The sequence below is a fragment of the Triturus cristatus genome, chromosome 3_2 (genome assembly GCF_964204655.1).
Source record: "Triturus cristatus chromosome 3_2, aTriCri1.1, whole genome shotgun sequence".
NCBI lineage: Eukaryota > Metazoa > Chordata > Amphibia > Caudata > Salamandridae > Triturus > Triturus cristatus.
In genome coordinates this window covers 841,825,762-841,847,770 of record NC_140584.1, presented here as the reverse complement: position 1 = coordinate 841,847,770, position 22,009 = coordinate 841,825,762, and the positions used below count along the sequence as shown (strand labels likewise).

General features: G+C 45.0%; 1 protein-coding gene across 3 annotated transcripts in view; it reads left to right on the top strand.

The window, feature by feature from the left end:
* The window catches only part of SRR (serine racemase), a 42,647-nt gene that overhangs the window by 9,331 nt on the left and 11,307 nt on the right, over window positions 1-22,009 (top strand). For all 3 annotated transcript variants that reach the window (XM_085649097.1, XM_085649096.1, XM_085649098.1), the window contains exons 2-4: window positions 17,465-17,651; window positions 18,491-18,614; window positions 18,894-18,997. In XM_085649097.1, coding sequence (XP_085505223.1) covers window positions 17,478-17,651; window positions 18,491-18,614; window positions 18,894-18,997 — 402 coding nt within the window. In that variant the 5' untranslated portion in view covers window positions 17,465-17,477. The remainder of the gene's footprint in view (window positions 1-17,464; window positions 17,652-18,490; window positions 18,615-18,893; window positions 18,998-22,009) is intronic.

Here is a 22,009-nt window from a genome sequence, read left to right as displayed (position 1 = left end):
CTAATGCCGTGCAATAAAGTTGCAGCCCATGCAATACAGCTATTATACCAAGGGCCACTGGAATTATGTGATTGTGCGGCCGTAGCAATTTTAGCATAATTATAAATTTGCCGCATTTGCCACATAATCCATCATCTGCCGCATAATCTGCTAATTTTAACACAAAAAAATGTATTTACTAAAAAGGTTTAAAAGTTACTAAAAAGCAGCAACAGGTGTTGACGCTCTGTAGAAGGCACTTTGGAAAGCTGCTCAGGTCACATTTTTGTTGCTTATTGCTATATTTTGGTGTTAAACTGGTACTAATGAGGTGCAACCACAGATTGACCGTTTCTCTGGAGAACATTTATGGTTGTCAATGATAAGGACTACCAGGTTCTAGAATTGTTTTTTGGGAGGTGGTCCTTACGCCTAATACATTTTGATGGGGGTCTTGGCATCAAAAAGTTTGAAGACCACTGGTGTAAAGTATTTATACATTACTAAAACAGAAATTAAATCAAAATGCAAAACAATAAAAATCCCAAAGCAAATAAATAAATAGAGCGACTTTTAATTAAAAAAATTACATCAAAAGGACAAAAATCCAACTAGGGGATCTGGATATATGAATTTTTAAAACTATAAGTTGAAATAGCCCAAGAAATTTCTAAGCACCAATGAAAGTCAATGATCATGGTAGACCAGGACCTAAGCTCATTTTCTGGCGATGGAGTGTGTGTTGAGTACACCAACCAGGTTTGTCCCTGTCAATGATTTTCCTTCTGATTCAGTCTGTTAAGTTCGAATCAACCACAGACATACACTTCTAAAGCCCCTCCAGGAACTCAGGAAAGGCACTTAGAGACTCACCGCATGTCAGGTAGAGGCCGACAGCAGGGTCCAGCCCCAGTCCTGACGCCACTGGTTTCCAGATGATTTATTGGCTTCTTGAGAATTCCACCAACAGCTCCAGAATAAACGCCCACCCTGGAACATCCCATAGTCTTCAGTTCTGACATTCCTAACTTCTACATTCTATGCTAAAGCTAACATAAAGAAAATACTACCCATAACTTACTGGTCAGCTGAGATGTTCCAGGAAAAGGCGTCTTGTAGATTGTTGTCTCCATGTTGCCACACAGGAAGTCAACCAGCTTTTTGGTCTTGAGTACAAGAAGGAGCAGGTCCAATCCTTCAGGGCTCAACTCAGATACAAGCAGGTCCAGCCCTCTTCTGATCTACCACAGGTCCAGAGAGTGTTCTGAAGTGGGTGTCTGGAAGTTCTACATTTATGTCTGCCACTATCGAATGGGGGGGTGTGGAGTGGAATGATTCCTAGTAATGCCCTAACCAATGGGGTAAAATATCTTGTGATTGATTTACTGAAAACAGGCCCAAAATGGCATTTGCAAGGCAATTTTCATGATGAATTGTAAAAAGCATTGCCACAGCTCCCGCCCTGCACATTCTGTGGAGTTTGGAGGAGTTATCGATGCAAATTCAGGCCAGCTTATTGTTTGCTCCAGGGAGGCATTTTACACCTTCTTCACACATATACAAGGCTGAGCTCAGGCTAGGAGAAATGGCAAAGATGTGTGCTAATTCGCATTCTGACAGGTCAGGCAGAGTAAGGGTAGCTAAATGCTACTTTTCTTCTTTATTTTTTCTTCTTTAAAAAGAAAAAAACTTTGTTTATCCAGCTTGAAATCAGCGATAATCACTTAGGGAACTTCCAGGAAAAAGTTGTCTCTAAAGGCCGGACCCATATTCTGGAGAGCCTTAAAATAACAGCATAGGCTTTGGAAAAGAATACACTGCTGAACAGGGAGTCAGTGTTTGGTCTGCCTTAGACCAAATGGGGTCCGTGCCGTGGGAAATTGAGAAAGAGCCAGGCTGTAGCATTTTTTATCAGCTTCATAAGCTGGTAGCCCAAATACAAAGTGTTTGCCAAGTCAAGCCTAGAGCTTGCCACTGCTTGGAGGATAAGATGAAGTGTATTTTCCACTAAGAATAGCACAATAGTATGAATCATTTTTAAATGATGAAAGCACAAAGAGGTAACTTTGGTGACCTGTACAATGAAAAAGAGCTCATCATCAAATACAATCCTGAGATTTTTCATTGTCTTCACTTACAGAGGGCATTGGCTTAAGGGCTGTAACTGTGAAGGAAGTCATTCTCTTTACAACTGGGAAGACAATAATGATGCTCTCTCTAGAATGGCTTGGCTTAACTAAAGTTGAAACTTTATATTTTGGTAAGCAGAGCCTAGCGAATAGGCAAAGGCCTGTGATCTAGATCACCTTAATGCAACAGTAAACAGCCAGTGACCACTGTTGTCTTTAGGAAAAGGTAGTATCCCAGGGGCATTGTCTCTCCTCTTTGTTATGGTTTTCTACCCACCCTCTCCCAGAGCAAGGGTTTTCTTTCTTGGTTACATCATCTGTACATGACACATGATCACCCGCGTTATAGGCTATAGTGCCTACTAAATACCTGTGCTATGTAAGTCATATGGTTTAATCCCTAAGGTGTGTGCATACCCTCTACTATAAGTGATTGGCATAATATCTCGCCCAGCAGCAGTTTGCTAAGCGACTGCCCAGTAACGGGCTACTAAGGGCCCTCACCCAGAAACTGGATTACCAGGCACCTGCATCCAGCAACTGGTTGGCATACCTTACTCACCAGGCAACCAATGAAATTAGGCACAAAGACTATATAACCCTGTTTCACCTATGAGAGAGAGAAGACCATCTGCACTCCTTAGAGCTATGCCTTTCCGAAAGCTGTTTCCTGCTCATAAGCCAGCATCCAAGTCACTAGGATCATACCAAGATACACAGCGAAGGTTTTGCATAGCTCAACAGAACTGACAATGAATGCAGTCTTAGGTCTTCATCTCTCCCGCGACTTGACTAAGCCGCGCTCTCTCTCCTCTGCTCAGGGGACATGCTTCTCTCACATCTGGGCTCTCTGGTCCGTCGCAGGTTCCCCTTTTGTGTGGAGAGAGTCTTTTCTCTTCCTCTAGTGTTTTCACGAGCCGGACTCCTTTCTGAGGTTGGTGGTCCAGCTTGCTTTGCGCTTACGGGTTTGGGGGCATTTAAGCGCATGCAATTAAGAGCGCCAGGCAGACGCGCGCTGTGGCCGCGCTGCTGGCGCGCCAAAGGCAAGCCCGTCTGCGCCCTCCAGGAAATGTGGATGCTCTTGTTAAAACGTACTCCAAGTTGCACCTTCTTTAGCTGTGCCCTAAATCACAGCACGAGGGGTGCAAGGACAAATCTCAGTAAGGGGGAAGCTGCACCTTGTCAGCTCTGTAACTTAAGGCCCATTACCAGTAGGGGTTCCCATCTTGGTCATCTCAGAACGCCGCAGGGGATGGAGGAAAAGACGGAGACCAAGAACAAAGTTAAGATCAGGACAAATTCACTTCAGGGGGCACTGCTGAACGCCTGCTCAGTGATAAAACACAAACTGAAATTGCCTTGACAATTCAATCACTTAATCTAGATTGTCTTATCATTATCGAGACATGGGCCAGGGTCTGTTCAGGCCCGACCTGGTCGATGCTGTCCCGCCGAGCTACACTATATTTAGACAAGACCACTTGGACAAAAGAGGAGGCGGCATAGCCTTGGTGGCTAGGGACTCCTTCAGATGTACACTTAACGCTGTGGAAGCGGTCCCTGGCCCAATACTGGAAGTTGTCTCTTTCAGCATTAAACTATCTAAGAACTATTGCTTCTCAGGCCTTCTAGTATATCGCCCACCTGGCCCGAGAGCCAAGTTCATGGAGACCTGGTGCAAAACGTTTTAACCATTTGCTACCACGGCCCACTACACGATCCTAGGGGATTTCAATTTTCACCTTGAAAACCACCTAGACAATGACACAGTCCATCTTGTAGATCTTATGTCTTCCATGGGGTTTGAGCAGTGGGTCCGCTCTCCCACCCACAAAGCCGGCCACACTCTGGATGGCATTTTTAGTAATCACGATGACTTGGTGATTGAGGCAGTCCAACCCCTCAGCTGGGTGGACCATTGGCTGATCGAATTCACAATCTCCTCTCCCCTTCCCATCAGAATGAATGAGGGCCCCCCTCTGTGTACCGTCGCTGCAGAAAACTGAACAAGATCACAGCTGCTAACTGGGAGGCTGTCTTGGCCTTTGTCCCTGCCGGGAGGTACTTAACTCCCCCCCCCTTCCTCCCCCCCCACAGCAGAGGGCTTTTGGGACTGGATCAATAAGGCCCTAGACACAGTTGCACCTTTCAAAAACTGTATCATTAAAAGGACAAAACCTTCTGCCCCATGGTTCTCGAATGAACTCATGTCCCTGAGGCGCGAATGCCATAGACAAGAACGCAAATGGCGCAGTGACCCCTACCCCCAGGAGAAAGCTAAGCAGCGATCACTGCTGCAGAACGCCATCTTCCAGGCTAAATCCCGTTTTCTTACAGAAAAGATTTTGTCTGCAGACAATTCATCCAGTACGCTTTTTAATGTAATTAAGGAAATTTCGGAACCACCACAGCAACAACCTATGATTCCCTCCCAAGATTTGTGTGACCACGTAGCAATCTATTTTCAGGAGAAAGTCCTGAAGATCTTCCACAAGCTTATTCCTTCTAAAGACAATGTGTCTGTCAGTGAGGAAACCACGGAGGACAGTGTTGAACTGAACATGGGGAAACTCCTACAGGTCACCAGGAAGAACGTTCTGTCTTCCTTTTCACCTATTTCGAATCAACGAACTAAAGATCTTCTCCTTGGTCTTAAATCCGGAGCACCCTCTGACCCCTGCATTCCCTCCACACTTAAACTGGCACCGGATCTAGTAGCTAATTTTCTGTGCGAGGTCTTCAATGGAATACTCTTGTCCGGTTGCTACCCAGCTATCTGGAAGGAAGCCATTCTTCTTTCGCTCCTTAACCCCTTCAGTGCCACGCCCTTTCCCCGCCCTGTGCCGGCCGTTACATTAGCGGGCGGGGTTTATGACGAGCTGGACTCGTCATGGGCACAGCGCAACCGTGGCCCATGACGAGGCCAGCTCGTCATGGGCACTGAAGAGGTTAAGAAACCCAATGCCGATCCCTTGGAGCTAAAGGATTTCCGCCCTATCTCCTTTCTTCTTGCTCCGGCAAAAATCCTGGAGAAATTTATTAACATTGAATTGATGAAATACATTGACTCACAGGAAATTTTAGATCGCTCCCAGAATGGATTCCGCTCCGGTCACTGCACCGAATCTGCCCTTATTGCAGCCACTGACTGTATTCAGCTGCAGGTTGATCAAGGGGACCTGGCGGTGATGATGCTGCTTGACTTATCGGCAGCATTCAACACCGTTTCCCCAGCCGCATGGTCCAACGCCTCCGGGAAGTGAGTGTTACGGGTAAAGCCCTGCAGCTTCTCCATTCTTTTATAACAGGTAGAATGTACCCAGTCAGCTGCGGAGGCTTTAGAACAAAAGTTTTTCCCCTCCCATGTGTGGTCCCTCAGGGTTCTTCGCTTAACCCTACTCTTTTTAATATTTATGTGACCCCTCTGGCCGTGCTGGTGAGATCTTACGGATTCCAGGTGCTCTTCTATGCGGACGACACCCAATTAGTCGCAGAGAAGTTCAATCTGTGTATGTCAAACATCATTCGCTGGATGAAGGGCAATTCTTTAAATATCAATTCAGACAAGACCGAGGTACTAGTTTTTGGCTCACAGAATTCCATGTGGTCTAATGCCTGGTGGCCTGCAGAATGTGGGCCTCTTCCAGCCCCGGTAAAAACAGCAACAAATATGGGGTTATTTTTGATGAGGACCTGACCTTTGATGCCCAAGTCAGTCGCACAGCTGGTACATGCTTCTATATTTTAAAAACTCTCAGAAAGGTGCTTGCGCTCATTCCCTCTGAACTGCATCAGCCCACTATCATAGCACTGATTACCTCTTGTCTCGACTTCTGCAACTCCCTGTACCTCAATATCACCACGACATCACTGAATAAGCTCCAGGTGGTACAGAACGCAGCAGCAAGACTGATTTTAAATATTCCCAAACATCAGTCTGCCAGAGAGGGGATCAGTACCTTAAACTGGCTCCCTATCAGGGAGCGTATTATCTTCAATGGCTTGAGTACGGTATACAAGGCCATGCATAGTAAAGGCTCGCTCCAACTCAAATCCTTGTTTCAATGGTACACTCCAGGGAGGACCCTGAGATCATCCACACATACAAAACTGGTCTCGCCCAGATTTCGTAGGTCCAGATGGGGCGGCCGCTCCTTTCTGGTTGCCGCCACCAGGCTCTGGAACACGCTCCCCCCTTCCATTGCCAACGCAAGCTCTCTTTCGTTTTTAAGGCAACTTCTGAAAACATGGCTATTCCCCTCTTTATCAGCTGTTTGCGCTTCTCCCTCTGCTCTAAGCGCCTTGACACCTTCGGGTATAGTGCGCTTTACAAATATTACCCTTCCTATCCTTCTAGCAAACAAAAGTGTTTAGTGTTTTCATACCTTTTCACTCTGATTTTGTGTGCCTTTTTGCCAGATTTCTGATGCACTTAGACTTGATGTGCCCTGGATCCCTGACAATCAAGTTCCCAAGGCCTGTGTTCTTTCCCAAAACTGTACCTTTGTACCCCCAATTGGCCCCTCACTGGCCACATGCAAGTCCCTTGTAAAAGGTACCAAGGGCACTGTGACCAGGAAAGACCTCTAAGGGCTGAAGCAGATATTTTGCCACCCTTAGTGGTCCTGTAATTTAACACACACACACTGCCATTGCAGGCTGCGTGTTTTGGTGCAGGGTAAAGTGAAGAGTTGACATGGCACACATCCCTGTGTGCCATACCTACAACCCACTGCCTATGGCATAGGTCAGCCACCCCTCTAGCTCGGTGCACTATTCCACTGGTGAGGGTACTGTGTCTAAGTCCATTTTTAGACATTGCAAGTGCAGTAAAGCCATAAAGAGTATATGGTCTGGGAGTATGTCGTTATGAACTCCACAGCACCATAATAGTTTTACTGAATACTGGGAAGTTTGGTAGTAAACTTCTCAGCATAATAAACCCACAATGATGCTAGTGTGGGATTTATTATACCATGCACTCAGAGGGCATCTTAGAGATGCTCCCTGAAAAATGACCAGCCTCTGGTGGGTTCCCTCACGGGAAACAGCAGCCTGCCACCACGAGACAAGTTTCTTGACCCCTGGGGTGGAAGCCTTCTCTCCCTGAGCCCAGAAAAAAGCCTTTCCTGGGCAGAGGTGTTCACCCCCCCCCCCCCCACTCAGGAAGAGCAATTTGTGGCAGGGCAATTTTAAATGTCTTGCTTCCTTTGTAACGTGACCCCCAGCCTCTCCTGCTATAAGGAGCAGGCCACCTTCCTGCCTCCCCTCCTTTTCAATGGGAAGATAAGTAGCGGGACAAATTAGAACAGCCCAGAAGGTGTGCCCACATCTGCCAACTCCACCCCTCAGGGGGGTAGGCGAGGCCCACTCTTCAGTGCCCGCCATCTTCAAGATGGCAGGCACTCCCCAATCAGGATTAGGGATTGTGCCCAGTCCCCCACATTGGGTGAGCACACCAAGGGTGTAGTCACCTTATGGTAAGTAGCCCATTTGCTACTGACCTCGAGACCCCTAAAATGCCCCCTAAATACAGTATTTAGGGGGCAGCCTTGAACCAAGAAGACAGATTCCTGCAACCTACGAAGAAGAAGGACGAAATAAGACGCCCAGCAGAGGCGACTGCAGAGAGCAACTGACTTGGCCCCAGCCCTACCGGCCCGTCTGCAGTTTCCAGAAATCTGGCGCCAAAAGTCGCCTTGTTCTGCAGCCAACGACCTCCAGAATCCCTGGGCGGGATGACTGCCTTCTACAAAGACCGCATCTCCCTTGAACAGCAGCACTGTTCAAAAGAAACAGCCAAGAAAGACCCAGAGCCTGCTGAGGACAAAAAACCTGATGCCTGGAACCACCACTGCACCCTACGCCTATGGCCTATGGCCTGAGTCTGAGTAGCCCACCGTTCCCAGCGAGGTCACCCAGCGCTCCAGAGTCCAAGTCCACCATGGGTTGCCCCTCCAGGACTCCCCGATGTTGCCTGCAGCCTCTGCACGAGCTCCCCCCAAGCGCGAGTACTGCGAAGGGCCCGGTAAGGTGAAATCCGACCTCAAAAGACACCCCTGCATCCAGCCGACTTGTGCCCTGGAAAAAAGAACCCGAGGTGCACCTACGTGCCCGAGCCCTCCAACTTACCTGCCCAGCGGTTTGTTCCTCTTGGAAGACTTCCTGGACTGAGCCTGCAGCCAAAATCCAAAACCGGCAATCCCCACTGAAAGCAATAGGGCACCCGATGCCAAAACAGCACCCGGCTGCCCCTGTGCGGCTGTGGGTGCACCTTGTGTGCTAACTCGGATCCCCCTTTGCCCTGAGCTTAAGTACAGGAGCTTTGCTCCTACAACCTTGTGGCCTGCTTGTGAGCAGCAGCCAACCGGAGGCCTCCTAACCCCCATTGGATAACATTGGGCCTCAGCACTCGGCTCCCGGCTGCCCTAGTGCCGCTGAGGGTACTTTGAGAGTGCATTCACGACCCTGGGGAAACCCCGGTTCTAACCCAGAAACCCAACTTCCACCAACAAGTACTTACCTGTAAATCAATAACTTCATTTCCTCCCATAGGATTGCATTGACTTCTTTTCTTTGAAAATTCTTCTAAATGTGGAGTTGGTTTGTATGAAACCTTGAAAAACTGCATATGTGTAAAAACTGAATCACTTGTGTGAGAAGTTGGCCTGGCATATGCTGGTCACTAGTTATAGTGGCCACCTTGCACCAGTCCAATTCGACTCTTATGGTAGATAGGTTTAAGACAACCTTTTAAAGAAAGCTATCCTTGTGGTAGCTGTGGAGAGCAGCCTTCAGGCTAAGTCTCTGAGGAATGTAAAGCAGCTTGTTTTACCTTATAATCTCTTGAATTACCAAATGAAAGGACACCACACAGGTATATATATCAAATATATATGTATTTATTTCTAGACACACTCTACTAATCGCTTTATGAGATTAGAAGTTAGGAACATATTCAAATATCAACGTTTCACAATAAGTTAAGCACAAATATGGCTGGGGCCCTAGGTGCGTACCAGACCATATACTAAAAAAGAGGTTTAGGAAAGTCGACTTGCAGAGGGACAAGGCCTAGGGCCTGTAGAATCGCTGGGGCTTCCCTAATGCAGCAAAAGCAGGTAAGTAAAAGGCCCACGGGAGACGCGTGCAGTGTGAGAACACAGCTGCGGGTTCCCTATTGATTTCAATGGAGCAAGTCGCGGTTGGATTTTTAAAGTTTTAGTGTACTTCGAGGAAGTGTACAAGCAAGCCACTTACAAGGTAAGTAATTCGAGGGCCAACACACACTAGGGCATCGGAGTGCACGAGTTACCTCACCCAGGGAAGCCGGGTGCATTGGTGTCGGGTCGCGTCGCTGTCTTCTATGGAAGCCAAAGAAGATTTGCTGCTTGCGAAGACTGAAGAAGTGTCCGGTGGAATCCAAGGCTGGATTCAAGATGAAGATGACCTGAAAGCAAAAGGGACAGTGTTCACAGTCACTTGCCAGTGACCCGGGGCCAGGAAGATGGATGCCCACGGAAGTTGGGTGATTTCAGGTGATCAAGGGTGTTTTGACTCTTCGCTCACGAGGACCAGGAGGCATCGACGATGACCAGCAGCTGGATTCGGAGTGTCCCACGACGTCTGCAGCTTACTGAGGTGTCGGCAACTGGATTGGAGCCAACAAGCCGTGGCAACAGCAAGTCTCGTGGAAAGTGAATAAAGTCAATGGTGCAGACCAGCAAGGTCTGAGGGACTCACCCATCGAGGGTGAGTGAGGGCAGACCTGGAGCAACCAGGGGAGCCCTTTGGGTCGATCAGAAAGTCTTCAGGGGACCCACATGCCAACGGGCAAGGGATCGCAAAGACGCCTCGTGAGGAAATGCTTCACAGGAGCCCACGGTCACTCGGGATGGGGTAGGCCTCTTATTTTCGCTGCAAAACCTGCTGGAGGCTTGGGCCACAAATGGTCCAAAGCACAAGTTCGTAGAACGTCGTGAAGGGGTTGCACTCGACAATAGTGCACGGTACCCGGGTACTGCTGTTCCTCGTCACTTGTGGGGTCCACTCGCCTCAGCTCTGCTGGGGACTCACAATGGCCGTCGAGAAGTCAGGAAATCCACTTCCGGGGCTGCAGAGACTTCGGACTCTGGCGGGAGCGAGAAAGTTTGCAACCGTTGATTAGAGTTTTTGGTGCCTGCCAAGCAGGGGAGTCACTCCTTGACTCCAAGGGAGATTCTTCCGTCTTCCAAAGGTAGTGGAACGTTGAAGGACCAGGATTCTTCTTGTAAAGCGTCGTCCAGGGATATCTAGTTTGCCACGGCAAGGGTTCCCTATCTTATACTAAAAGAAAGGGAGGGACTAGCTTTATGACCACTCCTCTGGGAGGGTCAGGGTAGGGGGTGGTTACACCCACTTCCCTTTGTCCAGTTTCGCACCAGAGCAGGGACAGGTAGCCCCTGAACCGGTTTGAGCTGGCATATGCACAGAGAAGCCTACTGCTCCCCCAGTGCAGGACTTCAAAGCACTCTAGGAGTGCACCCACCCACCTCCAATACACTAAATCCTGTCTGGAAGGTGGTGACAGCTCCCTGTGACAGGATGCCTATTGTTGGGCCTCCTCCACTGCAAGTTTCAGTCAGCAGCAGGAGGGAAGCCCAGTGTCTGTGCTGGTGGCATCCATTTTGTGATGCCAGGGCTCTTTCAGATTTCTACCGTGTTTCCACAGTGGGTACATGTCTTCCCCTCTAGAAGGGTGGGATCATACTCCCACACCAGTTACTGGTGTGGGGGTATGATTCCAAGTTGTTTGACACCAAACACGACATGTATTGATGCAGTCATTCCAAAGTTAGCATTTACCGGTAGGTTATAATGCACTTAAGAGTATATGGTTTAACCGCATCTACAAACAGCCACAGAGAATACACTCTTGCCAGCTGCAGTGGGGTCCTGCTCATGCAGAGGCACCCCCTCACATTGTAAACCAAGTACCCTGCCCTCAGGATTGATTGGATCTGCCTTAGGGGTGAATGATAGGTTTAAATGTGTGTGTATGGTGAGATATAGGGAACTATACCTCAGTGAGGAGTGCTAACACTACCTCACCCAGGCTGCAGTAGCAGGCCTGTGGTGTCAGATTTAGTCTGCTTCCCAGGGGTGGCATAATACATGCTTCAGCCCTGGTAGTCCTGTGAAGTACCTATGCCCCAGGTACCATATACTAGGGGCTCATAAGGTAACACAGTATCTAATCACTAGTGCATCTAGTATGCACTCCAATCATTTAAGGGAGTAAGCAGATAGGCTGGGGTCCTGGATAGCAGGATCCCAGCCAGACTAGTCAAAAACCATTCAAACACCAGGAAAAAAGGGGGGCAACCATGCAGTCAGATTCCACCTTTCTACAACTTGCCTTTTGTCTAGGAAATGTCTCAGTGTGATATCTACAAAAAGAACAATTCAGATTCATCTTTATTCGGATACAAATTTATATCCATAAAAGCACACGTTAAAATATTAGCATATAACAATGATACGCAGATCAGATAAGAGGGGGAACAATTGAACAATAAAACATCGAACTAATCCATCAGACATTACAATACAGCTTAAAAATACAATGTTTAATTAACAAATACAGGCTTGGAGGGTACACATTGAATTACAAGTGCGTACTGCAGCTTTTTAAAAAGAACCTACACGAAAGGTTAGCTCTTCATCTTCCAAAGTAATAATTTTCCTATAGGCTGTCTTATAGTCAATTGAAGGTAAAGTCTTAAAAAATGGCATCAAAAATCATTTAGTATATTTTACAGAAAAATAAAAAATGCAACATTGATTGATTACATTGTTCGTTGCAGGGGCATGGCAAATAATCAAGATTAGAATTGTTTAAACTACTTCATAGAACCTACATGTCAGGGTCTTTACTGGCTCGCATCCCGGAGGGCGGTTGTGTATGGCAATGTGGGCAAGAGGGCACATTTAGTCATATTCTCTGGGAATGTGATGTGATCCAGGGGTACTGGGAGCGGGAGTCGAATTGAGGAAGCACTAGGGCCACCGATCCACTGTAACATAAAGTTAGCATTGTTGAATATTTGGGATCCCACAGACTTGAATTCCAGGGAGCGACTGTGAGTTACACTTGGGCTCCTGATCGCTAAGACAAATATCGCACCGCTTTGGAGGGCTCCAAACCCGCCAAAAATAGTGAATTGGTCCAACGCTATGGACTGGTGCATGGTGACAGAAAAATCTATCTATGAAGCTAGGGGGTGCCCGAGCAAATGGACGCGTATCTGGGGACAGTGGAACACCTACAGAGGGGAGATTTGTGCACCGCCAATAGCTAGAGAAGATATTATGGAGGGACTTGATGTCACATAATGAATACTGACATCTAGATACTGCAATATGTTAACCAAGAGGGGGTAATGACTGTGTATCGTGTGAGTTTCCTTGATTACCAATGCCTTGATCATGTAACATGCCTTTTTTCTTCAATACAAAATGTATTTAAAAAAAAAAAAAAAAGATTAGAATTGTACCCCATAGGGAAACAGAGCAGAAATGTCATTGTGTCAATCCTTAATCGAAAGAAATGTCCGATATGTTTTAAAAGATAGCATGATGGTAGATGGGAGGTATTCTCAATCATCATATATCTAGCGACAGAGGATTTCTGTTCCTCAGTTTCATATCTGGCTTTATTATAAACTGCATATTGGGGCTTCTGTAGTTTTTTTTTTACTTATACCCTCTGAATCTGTATGATTTAAAAATATACGCTCGAGATTCACACTACTCAAGCTCTTCCTGACGGCAGCAAGGCAGGGTATTTGCCTTCCCTTATCACAATGAGGCAGTCTGTTATTATTTCCCTAGTTAAATGCGCTGCGGGATTCTTCCAGACCGCGAGCCAGAATGTAGCGGGGCGGGCCTTAATGTAATCTCCAATATAGGGCAGTTTCAGTTCACTATGACAGGCGTACTGTGATGAAGAAATAGGAGCACCCAATAGTTTGCGACAAAATCTGTTTTCTTCCCCCTGAATGCTATCACACTGTCTGAAACCCCAGGCTTCTGCACCATAAGTAGCGGTGGGGGTGCATTGTAATTTAATAGCCGAAACCATGTCTGGTTTTCTCGGTTGGGGGAGGCCAAGTATGTTATTAATGGCTTTAGAAAGCTTTCTTCTACTGTACGCCACGTGGTCAGCCCACAAAGTGCAAGTGCTCTGTAAACTTTCTGTGTCTAAAATAATAGTATTATTACAGTACTTTTTTCGTCCCACAAGCCGTTAAAAACGTTTTTTTTTAAATTAGTGAATATGTCCAAACTAGCCATAAAATCAACAAAGCCACGCACCAGTATACGTAGAGCATTTGGTGTGCGGGCCATTAGGACCGCGTCGTCGGCATGCGATAGGGCGGGGAGTCTTTTACCGTTAATACTAGGGACATCAGAAGAGAGTGATACCAATGACTTGCTCAAGAATAAAAAGGAGAGGGGCCAGGACGCAGCCCTGCCTGACCCCTCTACCGACTTTGGTGTAATTTGATACATCTCAGCCCTTACTGATCCGCACCCGAGCCTTCAGGTCCTTATGTAAATAAGCTAAAATCTAAACCATATTTTAAAAGGATAGACCAAAGCCAGGACCTGTTGACAAAATCGAAGGCCGAGGTAAGGTCCATAAAAGCTAGATAAATAGGAGATTTTTTAACTATTGTATATTTCCCAATGATCAAATTGAGGTTTAGGCACAGCTCAACAGTGCCAATTCTGCTTCTAAACCCCAACTGACAATGATCTAGAATATTACCCTCCTCAGCCCATGTCCTAATCTTATTGAACAGGATTCTCCCCAAAATGTTGAATGTGTTATCAATCAGGGTGATCGGTCTATAACAACTAGGATTGGGACGGTCACCCTTTTAAAAAATTGGCACAACAATGCTAGTTGACCATGTATTTGGTATTGATGAAACACTTAAATTGTTAAAAACATTCAATAAAAGAGGCGCCCAGAATTCAGGCTGATTTTTTACAAGGTCTATAGGCAGACCATCCGGCCCTAGGGCTTTGTTACCCAGGCACTGTTGGATTGCGTCCTACACTTCGGACAGAGTTATCGGAACCCTGGTAACAGCTAAATGCTCATTAGAGGCCCTATTTTGAGCTGGAGCTGAATAGATCTTAGAACAAGCATTGGCATAGCCAATAGGTCTCGCCTTTAAGTGTTTAGCCGTGCAACAGTTGCATAACTAAATACTTATAAGGTCCCAAAAGCAAGACTTATTGGCTATGCCAATGCTTGTTTCTGTTTATTACTGCTCTGTAGTAATGGCGGCACCCGTGCTTTAGCTTAAACATCTTAAGCTAAAGTCGGGTGCCGAGATTGCTTCAAAAGTAAAGAATTGTCTATTTCCTTACTTTTGAAGCAATCTCAGCACCCGACTTTAGCCTAAGATGTTTAAGCTAAAGCATGGGTGCCACCATTACTACATAGAAGTAATAAAAAGAAAAGAAAGAAAACGCCCGCTTCGAGAAATGATTGCCGTGTGCCACCAACGTGAACCGCGGCGCCAAAGTGAAAGTGATCGCGGGGCAAAAATGCTACCGCCGGCCAGAGCTTGCAGTGCATGTGCGCGAGTGATGCGCTCGCAGCAGTAATCACGCCATATGGCGCCTCTGCTCAAACCCGCCCACATGCACTGGAAGCTGTGGCCGGCGGTAGCATTTTTTGAAGCCCTTACTTAAAAGTCTCACCAGACCAGCGCAAGCGCTGGGTCAGGCGAGACCTAAAAATGAGCCTCCCATGTCTCACTGGGGATGTTACAGCTAATCAAAGACAGGGGATGGCCTAGGGACCTCATATCTTTAACAATCGACCAGAAGCCGTTCCCATTATTTAGCCTAACGGCACATACAAGATTGTCCCAGCGTTCTTTAATTATTTCCTTCTTTCTTAATGTGATGACTGCTTTATAGCATTGTCTAAACAATTTAATAGCAGCCTGATCTCTGGGGTGTTTTGCTAGTGCCCTACGAAGATCCCTGTTTGCTGCAGAGCAATCATTATTGAACCATCTAGGGCCAGAGTGTCTTTCCTTAATGGGCCTAGATAACATGTATTTTATGCCCTTGCATAATTGCGTAAAGGCCCCAACTACAACAGGATTGTGATCTTTAAAAGACAAACAGGTATCAATTATGGCCGTATATTCTCTTGCCATCTTACCAAATAAGACTGAGTTATCAACGCCACGCCAGACCAGTCTAAGATTATTGGTAGAGGGAGACAGATCTCTTGCGCCACACTCTTTGCCGTATGACGGCCTGGGTGCAAGTCTCAATGTTAAACTAATAGGGTTATGATCCCCGTGGACCGTGGGGATGACCTCCGCTTTTAACAGGCAATCTTCTAGTGTGGGGGATATAAAGTTGTAGTCAATTATAGATGCACTGCCCCAGCTTCCCATACGTTGGTATAGTGTGATTATCCTGTTTAGATACTGAGGCAATCTCCATTACATCTTAAAGGTTGTTAGAACATAAATAGTCTGTTAGTTCAACCCCCCCTATTGCATTGTGAAGCCTTACTGGTAGAGTGGATAGCTGTATGAGTTCCACTACATATCTTTGCATTGAAATCTCCCTCCCCCCCCCCCCCCCCCCCCCCAAGCAGATCCCTGCATAGCTAGCAAAACTCTTTGGATTCTGTATAGTAATAATGAAAAGAACAATTGATGGACAGAATGCAGAACAATGTCATACGCTTCACCTTCATGAATACATTCACCCCAGTACATAGATCTGGGCCTAAATCCATCGTTTTTTTGCTCACCATGCCATTCGAGTTTGGAACCAGCCATATGCAAATCAGTCTTGACCCTGCGCCCAATGGGAACAGTCCTGCCCGAACTGCCAGGCCAGGTCCTCCCTGGACTGGAAACAAGCATCCTAGGACTGGTTTGAAACCCCGATCTCATGACTGGGAGTGAATGATTTATTGTGTTCTGAATTCCGTCCATCAATTGTTTGTCTTTTGCTTTCTCGCCCTAGGTGCGCCGGGTATGCCCAGACGTGGGTCCCGGGCTCACTGTGCCACTTGATTCAAGCTATCCTGGCTGATGAGGGGTGAAACCCAGAAACCGGTCCAGGGAGGACCTGGCTTGGCAGTTCGGGCTGGACTGTTCCCATGAGGCACAGGGTCAAGACTGATTTGCATATGGCCAGGTCTAAACTAGGGTGGCACAGTGAGCATAAGAATGATGGATTTAACCCAGATCTCTTGACTGGGGGGTGATTTGTTCTGCATTCCGTCCATCAATTGTGTGTCTTCAGTGTGATATCTAAGCATATCACACTAATTAGCAAAAGTAACTTAAAAAGTAATCCAAGAAGTAACATGCACAGTAATTTATAAAGTAACTGAAAAGTAATTTTTAACTGTTGACTTACCGGTAAATAAACCAACTGCATTTGAACCTGCATTCAACTGTAATTCACTACATAAACCTTACAAAGTATTATTTCACTTACCTGCACCAGGCCTGACTTGGTTCTAGAAATAGAATAACTAAATAATATTTTTATACAAACAAATTGGTCTGAGTTCAGTCTTTCAATGTGTGACATCATTTCTTGCCTGACTTTGTTCAATAAATGCTTAACACTACCCTCTGATAAAGCCTTACTGCTCGTCCACACTACCACAAATAAAGAGTACGGTATTATCTACTTTACCTCTGCCTACCTTTGGGATTCCACTACACTGTATGCAAACTATACCTTACTTTTGTATACTATATACAGAGCCAGCTTCCTACACTTTGCTAGTGCTTGCCATAGTTTTTTAAAGAACCCTCCATCTTGGAATCAATATGTTTGCACGGTGTCAGTCGTAGATAATGTGTTATGCATCTTTTAATTGAATATGGCAACTGCAGAGTATTGAAGTGATGTCACTAGCTCATAAAAATAATCCAGATAAAAAACTAAAGCCAATCTAAAGGGATCCATGACTCACGCAGCCCCCCAGCCATCTTCTTGAACCATTGTGTAGCACTTTCCCATGCTCGAACCACCCCAAGCAGTAAGTAAAACCTCTACTCCAACTTCCAGAAATTTAGTTGGCTTACAAAGCGAATTTCAAACACAGTCTGTCCCCCCTGCCCTCCAACCAGCCCAATCCAGACCAATCTTCCTTCTGTACAGGGACTGGACCCCATTGTTTTGGCAAATGCTTGAATAGGACCCTTTGTCCACCCAGCAGGCTAGTGCTATAAACTGGCAGCAAAGGTGACATTGCTGAACTCTGTAAAGCACCTGAATTAAATAAACTCTCCATTTTTCCTTTTTAGCTCTACCTACCACATGAATATGGACTCCCCGTTTTGCATCTCACTTAAGGATGTGCAAGAAGCTCAAACATATCTCCAGGACAAAGTTCATTTGACCCCAGTTTTGACCAGCTCGAGCCTGAATCGGACCACAGGCCGCAACCTCTTCTTCAAGTGTGAAATCTTCCAGAAGACAGGATCATTCAAGGTAAGCATCGAGGAGGTTAGGCACAAGCAAAGGAAGACTCAAGAACAGCAGCATTGATATTGAGACTAACGGAAGTAATGCTCTTGCAACACAGTAAGTCCAAACAATCATGACAGCAAAGACACAAGATAGACAGACTTGGGACTCTGGGTAGGACTCAAGGAGAACAAGCTCTGAATCCAAGATAAAACGAATAGGGGACATGCCTTGCTCTACACAAAGATTCTCAGAGGACCTGCCCTGGTATTAAAAAAAAGAAGACCGGTTCTGGCATCAATGTAAGATAAAGGAGGGGTGGCTCTGCCATCAACGTGAGTCTCAAGTGTGAACACCTGTCATAAAAAGATGCAAGGCTTACCATCTCTTGCATCAAGGTAAGACTCCTGACAGTAATACTGACATCATCACCCTCTGGCATATACCTTAACCACGAATCACCAAAACCCTAAGTGGAGGTTTTTCAAGTGCCTTTGAAAACCGAACAGGACTATTTTACCCAGCCCTTTCACCTATCCTAAAAACATTTGAAAGTGTTTCTGTACTCTTGTCTCTTGTATCTATTCCCTAATCACTTTTGTGCACAGATCAAGTTTACGTACTCTGGTCCCCCTTACCTGCGCCTGTCTCCATTAGCTGTGCACCAGTCCACTGTGCACACTTCATCTGTAAACCATTCCCCTTCCCTATAACAAGCCTTTGCAAGTGGCCTGTTGTTCATCTCCTGTGCCATTCATTTCTGCGCCCATTGGCCTTCTCTATTCCTTTATCCCATTTTGGTAACACTGGTAAAAGCAGATATGTTTACACTCCCAAATTTTATTGTACTTTGTTTTTTCCAGATCCGAGGGGCTTTGAATGCAGTTAGAAGTCTTACTTCTGGAGGAGAAGGAAAGCCAAAGGCTGTTGTGACTCATAGCAGCGGGAACCATGGACAGGCTCTTGCCCTGGCAGCAAAAATGACAGGTCGGACCACGTGCATCTTCTAAAGAATTTCCATGGACAGGAGAAGTGTAAACAGACCAGCAGTAGAGAGGATAAGAATTATTGTAAATACAAAGGCAGCTCTGAATTCTATGGTTTATACTGTTGTAGCCGACGTGGGCATAGGTGCATTAGATGAGCAGATGAGCATGGGGGGGCACTATCTGCAGGGAAACGCCATGCTGGAAGAACATGGCAGTCCGTGTCAGATGTAAATATCTGTAAAAATTCATAGTTGATTTCTGGCCTTTTCCATTCTAGGGATTCCTGCATACGTCGTGGTCCCAAGTACAGCACCATCCTGTAAGAAGGCGGCAATCTTGGGTTACGGAGCCCAGGTGGTGGAATGTGAGCCAAGCGATGAGGTAGCTGACAAGGCAGTGGGCATTTCGTGTACGAGTACTGGGTTGTGTATCATGTGCCATCAAAATAAGAACAATTATTCTTTGTAATCATTGACTTGGCAGCTTTAACTTGCCAAATCCTGTAGTCCTCTGCATCCACCCTCAATTCACAGACTGTGCCACAATTGCTTACTTTATGCATGTTTGTAGTAAGAGGTTGCTTTTGGTAAATGATGCTTGTAGGCAAGTTAACAATCCTTCTTCTAGAGAAGGTAGTGCTATGCATTTTATAACCACAGTTCTCTCTCTCAAGATCAGATCTACTTTGACACTTGGGCAATATGGTTTACAAAAACTACATGCATTGATAAAGCCAATAGATTGTGCCTATGCAAGAGCTTTTGGCTTTGTTAATGTCTTTCAGCTATGTTATTCAGCAGAATGGCTGCTGTTCTGAATGGCAGAAAGGTAGGAAAAAAAGTGCTTTGACATGGCCAGCATTGGCCGGATCATAGCTTTTTTTTCTCTGGTAGGACAGGGGTGGTGATAGTGCTTTTTATTCTGGTAAGACGGGGCAGGAGAAAGCAACAATGGGTGGAAGGGGAAGCGACGGGTGAGACTGTGCAAGCAACAAATGGTGAAATGTAGAAAAAAAGCGCAATGACCCGGCCAGCGCTGCCCGCATCAGTGTATTTGTTTTCTGTTGGGAGAGGGGTAGTGGAGGCATCAACATAGGAGAGGGGGCAGGTGGAATGGGACAAGCAAGAGCACTAAGAGATGCAAGGTGATGTGCTAATAGATACAAGGCATTGTGCTAACAGATGCAAAGTCCAACAGATGCAAGGTGGATCATTAACAGAAATAAAGCAGTATGCAAACTATACCTTACTTTTGTATAGTATATACAGAGCCAGCTTCCTACACTTTGCTAGTGCTTGGCATAGTTTTTTATAGAACCCTCCATCTTGGAATCAATATGTTTGCACAGTGTTAGTCGTAGATAATGTGTTATGCATCTTTTAATTGAATATGGCAACTGCAGAGTATTGAAGTGATGTCACTAGCTCATAAGATACACAGTGCAGCAGCAGATAAAAGGTGCAACGCCAACAGTTAGTGTTCAAAATATTTTATTAAATTTTCTAATAGGAGATCAACAACACAAAAAATAGCACCGAAATAGGCACTTATACATGATCATTAATAATGGTAACAATGGAATAACAGTACCTATATACAGAGATTAAAAACTTCTGTAATATATAGGAAATAAAAATTGTAATGGAAAAATTGAAAGGAAGGAATATAGATTATCATCAATGTAAAAATTGAGAACAGAGCTACTATTAATAACCATAAAAAACCTTATAAATAGGGAAATAATGCAGTAAAAAGGAATTAATTAAAAATGGGTAGTTATATAGTGATCCATTGGTTTCCAAAATCTATAATATACAGAACTATTTTGAATAACACCAGCTAAAGATAGGCTAGCACCTCTTCTAGTAAAAACTATCCATGACCACCATGTGTGCACTGAAAATGAGGAAGAAGCTTTCCAACTAGCTGTAATAGATTTAAAGGCTGCTAAAATTAGAAATGTAAAAAATTTAGGTTCTAGACCTGACATATTCATAGAAAGAACAGCAGATTTACAAATGAAAGTAGTATATGAAATTGGTTCAGAAAAATGGAATATATGTTTAATAACATTCCAAACCTCCTTCCAAAATTTAGTTGCAAGTATTTTGCAATAAAGTTTACAATTGTGATTTATTAAGGAAATTGACCGATAATTTGAAACAATAGTGGGATCTTTGTTGGGTTTTGGAAGAACAAAAATGAATGCTTCAGTAAATGAACAAGAAGTTGTTCCTAATGAGCTAAAAGATTAAAAAAGCTGAAGCAAGTAAGGTAGGAGGTGTGGAGCAAAAACCTTATAAAACTCATCCGGGATTCCATCAGGTCCAGGTGATTTATTAAGTTTAAGGGATTTAATAACCAAATAAATTTCTTCTAAAGTAATTGGTGAATCTAAATCATCTTTGGCTGATTGTGATATTTTCTGTAAACCACAATTGCGCAAAAAACTGTAATAAGTAAAACATTCATTAACAATATCTTTATGGGATAACGTCACATTACCATTAACACCATGGATCGCAGTGATATGAGTCTTATCTTTTTTATACGCATGGAATTTGCCAAAAATCTACCTGATCTATTAACATTAAAAGAAAATTGTGTATACTCGCACTTCTACCTAATATGGAGTTGTATTCATATCAGTGTTTTTTGTAATTGTATTTTATATTTAAGGTCATTAGATGAGATAAATAGTCTCTCCAATTTTGCAATTTGTGTGTCCAAATCTTTAATTTTAGCATTAAACGATTTGTTTTCATGAGTCATAATCGAAATGGTTATACCTCTCATATATGCCTTAAACTCATCCAATCGTGTTACCAAGGACACAGAATCTTCAGTATTAGAAGTAAAATAATTCTGAAGTGCAGATAAAGGTTTTGGGGCCAGCTGTACGACCCTAAATTGCATGCTCAAACGGGTTTGCGAGCCGTTTGCGCACGCAAAAGTTCACAGTGCCATGTCCAATTCCTAAATTTTGCTATTTAGGAATTGTGAGTCGCTATTAGGAAGGGGCGTTCCCTTCCTAATAGCAACCCCAAAGCCATGTATGAATGTTTTGCCACCGCAATTGCGGTCGTAAAACACTCGCAAATTACCACCCTCTTCAAGAGGGTGGTAATACACTCGCAAAAGGGAAGGGGTTCCCAGGGGACCCCTTCCCCTTTGCAAATGCAGGGGAAAATATAGAGGCATGCAGTGGTTCTAGGGAAACGGTCTGCATTTAAAATAAAAACCTGCTTTATTGAAAAGCAATCCCAGACATGGTGGTCTGCTGAGCCCAGCAGGCCACCAATCCTTGAGAGGACCAGTCGTTCATGATGGGGTCGCAAATTTTGCAACCTCCATTGGGAATCGCAAACAGTGTTGTACATTGTGATTTGTGAC